Here is a 9,629-nt window from a genome sequence, read left to right on the forward strand (position 1 = left end):
AAAAAAAAAAAAAAAAAAAAAAAGCTGAATTAAAAAAAATAGTATATTTCATCAATAAAACTGGCACAATAAACATCTTTTTGTCAAAAAGGCAAGTAAATACACAACTTTCTCCTTAACAGTGTTCAGACCTTTACAAAAGCAATTCAAGACAGTCTGAAGAGTTTTGTGATATAACACAGGATATAATGTTAGTGGTCAGTCAAATCTGGTATGTAAAAGTAATGACATTAGGGAAGTTATGCTGAGACAAAGTACAACAAACATTCATATAAAAAGTAAACTCCACATAAGTGAACTGTGGTTTTTCCCTTGGTTTCACAACAAATGTCTTATACATGAAATTCATGGTAGTGTTTGCATTTAAATGCTGTGTCATAGGTAAAATTCAAAGTGCCATTTCAGGTCCATAGAAGTCATTCCCAGAATGGTGGTGTGACATGACAGTGTGCATGAATTTGCCCTAAATGGGGAGACATCTGAAACTCTCATTTCCATAAGAAAAAAAAAGACTGTATTTTATGAAAAACACAAAAGAATTGTTTCGTTTTCAATATAAAGCATTCACACTTATTTGTCCTCCAGATGATAGCACTGATCAGACCAGGGTGCTGGGACAAGATCCTTTTACATTAGTGGAACTCAATAAAGGTTTCCACAGACTATAAGGCAGGGACTGGTGCAAGCCAATTAACCAGAGTACAGTGACATTCACAACCTCACCCAAACTTTCTGTAACACACTGCATTATGATAAAATGAGAGGTCGATCACCCATTTTCTATTAGTAGGCCAGCCTGTGGTAGTAAAACAAAAACAATTTAAAAAACAAAGCAGGAACTATTTAGAAAACATAAATTAATATTGTATCTGCTGACTTTGACACAACCCAGTGACTACCTGCCCTACAATGCAAATGTATGGAGCCCAGGCTCTCCCCGGGCACATGGCCTAGGCCAAGCATGTGGGTCCTGGGCAGCTGCCATTCTCCCCACCCTCGTGTCAGCCCCACATGACTCAGGCACCCCACACTTAACACATCTTCCATAAATTAAAAAGATGCCTTCAGGACAAGTCTAATTCCCATTTTGCTTAGTGTTTAGCTTAGAAATGCTTCTAATTTTAAGTCTTAAACAATGATTATTTGACTCTACTGAGCACAGTATTTACTAACACTGCTTATCTCCTCCTTCCTCCGCCTCCCTCAACATTCAGCTTCCCCACATCACTTCTCTCATTTCTCCTTTCAATCTTTCTTTCCTGGACTTTCTGCTACTTAATCTGCTTCCCAAGAACAAGTGAATTTGCTAACACACAACTGGTCAAACTAACCATCATCTGATTAATGATTTCCTGGTCTCATCTGCTCCACTCTGATGGAAAGTGGGCCCCCTTCTCTTCTCTACAAGCCCAGCTGTGCTCTTCCCATGCGACAGCTACATGCCTGAAGAGTGGGTTATCCTTAATAAGGGGTCTGACACAACCTTCCAAAATGTGCATTTCACACTTGGGACAAGCCAATGAAGTATTTTTTAAAGTTCATCTCCCCTACCCCAAAAAACTGATAGCATGTGCCATATCAGAAAAATCCTGGTCTTAGCAGATCAATATACATAGTTATTTGGTCATTTGACATGTGCATTTTTAAGGAGGATCAGGCTTCGTTTTCTGTTGAAGAGTTTGTTACCATGGAGTCTGGTTTTCGAGTCATTCTATCCAGTTCTTCCTGAACATTTGACAACACAGTCTTTTGTCCTTAACAAAGGGGAGAAAAAGCAAAGCAGCAATGTGAAAACAGAAGATAATTTTTTAAGTGAAACATTTAAAATTATACAGACTTATGTAAACATTCATGGTGATAGTAACCTTTCTTCCCTAGGATCACAAGGCAGACTCTCACTTAACCCTTCATATTCCCAATGTCACGGTCTAAACTTCCCCAGCTATGTGGCTGCCTTTGGCAGAGGGTGCCTTTGTACCAAATGAAAGGGCCTTTCTCAAAACCCCCTCATCCCCCAATTCTAACCCCTGTGCACTCTGCCATCTTGCTAGTGGTGGGTACTGGAGTTTCAGGCATGCCACAGAGTACTTTCTTTGCTCCAAACAAGTAATCAGATTTTGTTCCTAATTACAACACTCTGTAGTCCAGACTGACTTTCAAGGAGAGCCTGGAAATACTGTGCTTCAATAAGAAGACCAACACCATGAAGTTCAGGTGCACAGTTGGTGCTCATATTTTTCTGTTGTCAAACACCAACTGGGATCTGAAAAATGATCTGTATCTCTGGGGGGGAAAAAAAACACACAAGAAAAAACTAGACCATACCTACCACCACCAGACAAGACCCTGAGTCTCTTAACAGTCTGGAGGCCAGAATTCCCTAAGGATAGAATGATCTCCTAAGGGACCCTCTGCTTGGAAATACATCAGGAAAAACACTGTATTAATATACTTTATAACCAATGGAAATTTAAAAGCAGAAAAACCTTTCAAAACATTCGCCACTGCTTGCCCAGTGTAAGTGAGACCCTGTTCTGATACCCAGACACACCATCTCATCTTCCAGCTTCCTGAGGATATATGTAATTAATTCCCAAGGAACTTGGTTCTTTTGTTTCAGAGATCTCCAAGACAGACTTGTCCCATACCAGCCTATATGCAAGGTCAAGTGGATGGGCCACTGTAGAGTTTAGAGGAGGAAACAATGACCCCCTGACTGAAAGAGTGAGGGCTCAGTCACAGGCTTCAGCTCTCAGTAAGACTAGGGACAGTGGAAGGAACAAAAATCTTTTTAAAGCATCGCAGAAAATGAAAAGGACAAATAAAATGGCAATAATATACTGCATGTCTAACCTGCAGCCCACCTTTTTGTGGCCTCATTTTTCTGAGTTAAGAGGAACTGTCTTGGGCCACATATAAAATATACAATATAGTTAATGTACATAACAAAACTTTAAAAATATTTTAAAATCATAACATTAAAAAAAAACAAGGCCATAATAAAGGTGGGCTGTAGGTTGGACATGGCTGCCTGACCAAGTTCGTAAGTACAATTTCGGTTATACCTCAACGCACCCAACAACTTGAATGTATGTGAACCTGACTTTAACACATTCACAATGGGACAGTTAAGTTGTATGTCTCGCCAGGGGGTGGCTCTGAACCACTGGTGGTACATACACAACTGTTCCACTGGGCAGCATGGCAGAGCCCCATCAGGTGGTATGAGCCATTGGGAATATGCTAAATGTGTGAAGGAAAGCTGCATGCTAAGAAGACAACCCCACCAAAAGCATGGCAACCTGCTCAGTGTAAAATACAAATCGACTTCTGTACAGAGCTGTTCACAATGCTGCTGATGGTCTGCAGGTCACATAAAGGCACAATCTCCTGTCTACCCCATCTGTCTAGCACTGCTCAGACACAAGGATCATAAGCCTTGGAGGGGCCCTCTGTACCTGACTTCTTGGCTGTGCTCTGTACACCACCAGCACCTGGACTTCCAGGAGAACCTGTTTTTTTACTCAAAAGACTATTGAAGAAGCTGGCCAACACCCCTTCACTTGCTGCATTATCTAAGGAAACAAAAAAAGAGCATTATACAAACTGAATGAATTAGAACAAAAAAATAGTTCTCAGCTTAGAATTTGGCATTTGTAGCTATCATCTTCTTAGGACACTGATCCCATTCAGATCCTATTCATTTACTAGGACTCTTTACATATCACCACTGTTAGGGCTAATTACGTGTTAGCATAATTACTAAGTGGAAATGCATTTCCCATCTGTTTGGGGGCATAAAGATTAACCTGTGCTCAAGATGTCCTTTGTTTTTCAGTTTCTTAAGCCCACAGCACTCTCAGCCTGCTATGAACAGCTCATATCCTAAGTAGAAGATGCTCACCAAACATGCAAGTATTAAGACACTGGGATAATAGCTGCTAAAACTAGTAATTCAGACTGCCAAAAGCAGTAAAAGAGAAAAATAATTCCACAACCCAAAATAGTAATACTATGAGATATGACATTAGGATTCAAAATATGTATTTTAAAAATCACTTCCCATTTTTCGTTTCCTTCTGAAGGCAACTGCAAGGTGTAAATGAGGTGTTATACAATGCTAGCTGGCTAGACTACCAATTCCAACAAAGGGTCAGGGCCTGGTCTATGCCTCCACGGTCCCACCCTTTGCGGGGGAGGAGGCAGAAAGCAGCCTATCTCAGGGAAGAACACAGGCCTCAGCCTTTCTGGTTTCCACCTGAGACCCAGCCATCCCTCCAGGACTCAGAACTAGGACTAAAGCACTCTCCAGAGCAGGATACATACTTTTGATGTTTGGGTCTGGCTTCTTTACTGATGTTCCTGGGGAGGCGCTTGGCACACTGGCCGGCCCTCCCCGGCCCTGAGTCCTTGGAGAGCCAGAGGGTCCTCTTGCAGGGGATTCCTAATTCCAAAAACAGTCTAGGTCATACACAAGCATAAAAGTATGGTAACAGAAAATAAAATTCTAAAAATGAAGACAAGCTTCTGCAGGACATTTTCCAGTCCAGGATACAGAACTAAGACTGTGCTCCCAAATTAGTCCCTTTCTAGAGCTCAGTTTCTCCTAAGAGAAAAGATAACAAGGTAATAAAACCAGCTCACTCTGATTCTTGGCAACAGTGCTTCATCAAACATTTCCTGAGATTCTACCATGCTCCTGGCCATGGGCCTTTGGGAGACCAAACTCTCTTTGAGAATACAAAAGCCTACATAGACTTAAATTCTCACAAATAAGAGTATAAAGTCCACAGACACCCACAACACTGGGCCATGACTGTTTGGCATAAGGTACTCACAGAGGCTCTTGTGGGCGTGGCCGGCTGCTTGGCAAGGAGTGACTGCAAAGAGAGGGACAAACTGGCTATTAACTAAGACCTGCAGAGTTTACTGAAGTTTGGAGAAAAACTTAACTGCTACTACTCCACTAGAGGGTGCCACTGACAACCACTAAGCCAAAAAAACCTATCCATACAGAGCAGTTGGTTACATGGTGAAAAAGTAGAATATTCTGATAGCCATTTAAAGCTAAGGAAGCAAGCAGGACATAGAAAGGTGGAAACATCGGAAAAAGAACTGTCAAAACCTTCTGAGAGCCAGGGATGTAGCTAGTAGTGCCACACTGCTGCCAAGTGCAAGGTCCTAAATTCAATCCCCAGCAAGTAGGGGGCGGGACAACTTGTGTGTGGGACCTGCCTGTACCCTCAGGCAGACTCATGACACGTCAGGTGAGAGAGAAATGTTAGACTGGCTTTATATTACTGTCCTCACCTACAAAATGGACACTACCTGTCTTTGTGCACCAGGCTTTGGAGAATTGTGTGAAATAAAGGAATTGTGACTAGGTCACATGGTAAAATCTGTCAACTCAAGAAGTGTGCCAGAAAAACCAACTTTTCAGAGAAAAGGCACTCTAAAAGATACTAAGTCAGTGATGGTGAACCTTTTAGAGCTTTCAATGATACCAATAGCCAGCTTCGGCATATGCACCATAGGTTTGCCACCACTGTACTAAGCCTAGTCCTGCAGGAGAAATCTGCAAGGCAGTGGCAGACAGACATTCTGAGGCAGGTGGTCGAACACCTGCAAATCCTAGAAAGAGGAAGGAGCTTGGAGTCCCAATCTCAGCCCCTGCAGCTCAGCCCACTGTGATTCCCATATGCAGATAGCTCCCACCCTCCTAGGGAATTGCCACTACATACAGGAGAAGGCCTCTGTTCAAATGTCACTGTCTTCTTACCTGCTGCTTCATTAGGAACACCTGCTCATCCTCTGCTGCCAACTCTTTGTCATGGACCAGCTGTAAAGCAACATACACATTTGTGGCCATAGGCCAAAACCACCCCACGTGACTGTCAAAATTCAAGCTGCAAAAAGAATCTTGTACTCAGGCTTCTACACGTGTCTGAAGGGTCCTTTCTGAGACTACAGTTAATCTTTCCAGTCTAGCAGAGACCTTCTCCCCAAACTGGCTGTTCTATGTAGCTAATTGATATCTTTAAGTCTCATAGGTTCCTACAGAAGCTTTAGTAGCTCTCAGGAGAGGATTTAACAGCATCTAGAGGTGGCAGCAGCACTGATGAGACTTCAAGGGAAATGCTACTTAGCTCCATGTGGGCACATCATCACTTACATCCTACCCCGAGCCATTCACAAAACACAAGACCTCATTTAAAGACTAACAAAAAGACCTCTGGATTACTGTTTTTTTACAGCACCACCACCCCCTCATTTAAAAAAACACCTGGACTCTTAAGTGATTGATTTGGATACCTTTCTTACAGGAGGTTTCACAATAAAATCTTCATATGCATCTTCTGGTTTCACACTTGTGAAATTTTCATGTAAAATAGCTATTTTCTTTTCATTGTCCCAGCCTGCAGGTCTAAGGCAAAGAGACAGGTATTGGCTTTCTTTTCCTGAGACTGCTAATGACAGTATAGAGCACATTTTTTTTTCCCCCGGTACCTTGCGCTTGTGAGGCAGGTGTGGTGCCACTGAGCTGAAACCCTGGCCCAGAGCACATTTTGTTAGAAAGGATTCCTGGGTGTTCTTCCCCATAAGATCTGGCCTGTAACTGCTGAGTAGCTTATAGCTTTAGACACATATGGTAAAGTCCACAGCAGGGACACCCCATCAGATCAGCAGGGCAGGCCCTGCTTTGTACAGAGCTTATGAGCTCCAGGCCTAAGAAGCCAGTGTGAGAGCTGACTGACCATGTGCAGCCCTGGTGTACGTGTTCAGAGCTACCACACAATGCTAACAATAGCCCAGTGGAGTCCTTGCCCAAGGAAGAAAAATGTATAATAGCACAGAGGATGGACAAAACCCAAGGGGAATGTTTCTCCTGGGCATTGGTATGGAGGTGCCCCTCTAATGAGCTCTCTCTCTCTCTCTCTCTCTCTGAGAACTCTCCTAACAGTTATCTGTTGAGAGGTTCACTGACTTTGATATGGCTTGGAGCCAAGGGGCAAACAGGGCCTGCATCCATCCTGGGCCCCAAACCACATGGGCCCCTACACATCACCTTAACATCACAGGGCAAAGGCGACCTGGCTTCCAGTAGGCTGAGCTGCAGCCTACTATCCCCATCCAACTCTCACAAAGGTAGCAATTGTAGTATCCTACTTGACACTTTTGAACTCGAGCACTGAAAGATGGCAACTGTTCTCACAAGACTCTCATTTTTCCCAAACCTCCTGATTACAGGCCTATAACCAAGAGGATACAGCCAGGGTTCCCCAAACGGCTTCGCTAATTTTAATAGTCCCCATATAAGCAACTATCAACAGACCCAAAGGTACAAAAGGATAGGGCAGGATAGAGACACTGCCACGACACAAGCAGCCTTCAGCAGCCACAAGAGGTTGTTTCTATTCCAGACCATTCCCAAATCTAACCAGACTCCCTAATTCTCAGGATCACGTCATGTGGGCACTAAGAAATTCCAAAAACATACCACTCACTGAGCTTGTGCCTTTCGTTGCTGACTGCTAGGGATGATTCTCCAAAAGCAGTTTTGCTGTCTGCCAACAGCCCAAAGGAGGCTCTTCTCCAATATGGTGGAGGTAATCTATTCAGTTCCTTAGACCCCTGGGACTCACACCTCCAGTCTCTGACTGCACCTAACCTCTTCTGTGGCTGTCTGGGACATACCATGCATTTCTCAGCATAACCTCCTCTGCCCTTCCTGCCACTTCCTCCACTAGCCCACTGCTGCCCTTCTCTTCAGCTGTGTCTCTCTTTTTCAATGCTGTAGCAGGAACATCTCATTCATCTCTGTGTCCCTAGCAGAGAACCTGACACCTAAGAGGTGCTGAGTAAGGCTTGCTAAATGGACAAATGTAACTGTTAAGGTAGGTAACCCCAAACATCAATTTGCTAACACAAGTGCTCTCAGACTACAGCTTCATCACTTTTTTTTCTTTCTTTTTTTTTTGGTACTGGGAATTGAACTCGGGTCTTTGTGCTTGTGAAGCAGGCGCCGGAACCACTGAGCTAAATCCCCAGCCCTGCTTCATCATTTATTTATGAATCCAGCAACATGATTCTATAATGTGAGAAAAAAACTCGGGAAGACAGATATCCAACTCTCTGGCAGGACAATCAATCCCTATGGTTAGAAATAAATGCTGAAATTCTGGAATGAAATAAGCACTCAGCACCACCAAAACCACATGACAGGGCCGAGGAGGACGTTTACTATTACCTCTGCTAATGGGCAAAGGAACTAGATGTTCTAACAGGAGTTATTTAGAATCCCTAAAGTAAAACACCCCCCGCAAACATAAAATCCCTAAAGTAAAATCCTCTATTTTTTCAGCTCTCTCCCTCAGCCAATACTTTACCAGTTACAATCAAATGGCCAAGTTGTTTGGTAACTTGTTCTCAATGAAGAAAAGCAGTAGCCTTAACCACACCACTCATTCCCCTCGGGCAGAATGCCTCATAATTTAGGAGGAGCAGAGAGGGAAAGTCTCATGTCCAGTTCGTGCCCTTTCCCCACAATAGCAAGGGAACTTGCTGCATAAGACACAGATGGAAGGCATCTTACATTAAAGCATAAAATGTTAAGTAGTAAATGTGCGATAAAAAGAAAGGGTTAAAAACATCACCTCTTTAGAACTCACATAAAAACTGCATCCTTTTCCACAACTAAGGCAGGTGTGGCAAAGTGGAAACCATATGTTTTATGAACAATGTACTTATACAACAAGTCGAGGTTTTTCTCTTCTTTCACTGACGTGTAAATCAAGGCAGCTCCATCTGATCAATATGCTTAGGAAAACCAATCACTGCACAAGAAGACAAAATTAATCCCATAGAACCACAATCCTTAAAGTACTGCAGACAATTTGACCAGTTTGTGATAATCAGAAAGTATTATTATTATTATTTTTTTGGTACCAGGGATTGAACTCAGGACCTTGTGCTTGCAAGGCCGGTGGTGGAAACACTAAGCCAAATCCCCAGCCCAGAGAGTATTAACAATTTTAAAAACAAAAAAGGGAATGGTAGCAGATGAACCAAGTCACAAGCACAAAGCATGCAAACGCCAGCAGGCTATGTAGTTGACTTAACACATAAACTATCATCTTTGATCCCCCAGTGCTCCTGGGGTGTGCACAAGAAAATACCCTCAGCATACTAAGGTTCAGATTTCTCTATAGGCAGATGCTCACACATGAGCAAGTCTACCCTTAAACATACCTTCCAGAAAAAAAAATAAATAAATAAATAAACACACCTTCCAGGGATGGGCTCAGAGGAGGCAGTAGAAATCCATCCATCACTCCAACTCTAGAGGGAAGGAGCTATTAGCTTTTCACAGAAAGACTGCTGACACAGCAGCTCTTTCACAAGTAGCACAAAACACACATGGGAAATACCTATAGCACCTCCAACAACAATCAGATTGTTAATTACCTCTTTCTGAATAAAAGCAAAGTTTAAAGATTTCCAAACATGATAAAAATCATGTTAAAAAAAATGATCTCATGTAAGCTTCTCCTTCTTCGTGTGTGTGTGTGTGTGTGTGTGTGTGTGTGTGTGTGTGTGTAGAGGGTATGGGGTGTGTTTTTTTTTTTTTT

General features: G+C 42.7%; 1 protein-coding gene across 1 annotated transcript in view; it reads right to left on the reverse strand.

Annotated features, from left to right (window-relative positions):
• Positions 1 to 6: 6 nt before the first annotated feature.
• The window catches only part of Dync1li2 (dynein cytoplasmic 1 light intermediate chain 2), a 25,553-nt gene continuing 15,930 nt past the window's right edge, over positions 7 to 9,629 (reverse strand). Inside the window, exons 7-13 of the mRNA XM_010612367.2 lie at positions 8,670 to 8,805; positions 6,313 to 6,424; positions 5,780 to 5,839; positions 4,839 to 4,880; positions 4,327 to 4,444; positions 3,459 to 3,575; positions 7 to 1,754 (exon numbers count right to left, since the gene is read on the reverse strand). Coding sequence (XP_010610669.1) covers positions 1,654 to 1,754; positions 3,459 to 3,575; positions 4,327 to 4,444; positions 4,839 to 4,880; positions 5,780 to 5,839; positions 6,313 to 6,424; positions 8,670 to 8,805 — 686 coding nt within the window. The 3' untranslated portion in view covers positions 7 to 1,653. The remainder of the gene's footprint in view (positions 1,755 to 3,458; positions 3,576 to 4,326; positions 4,445 to 4,838; positions 4,881 to 5,779; positions 5,840 to 6,312; positions 6,425 to 8,669; positions 8,806 to 9,629) is intronic.

This window comes from Fukomys damarensis, unplaced genomic scaffold (genome assembly GCF_012274545.1).
Source record: "Fukomys damarensis isolate Sample0158 unplaced genomic scaffold, DMR_v1.0_HiC HiC_scaffold_32, whole genome shotgun sequence".
NCBI lineage: Eukaryota > Metazoa > Chordata > Mammalia > Rodentia > Bathyergidae > Fukomys > Fukomys damarensis.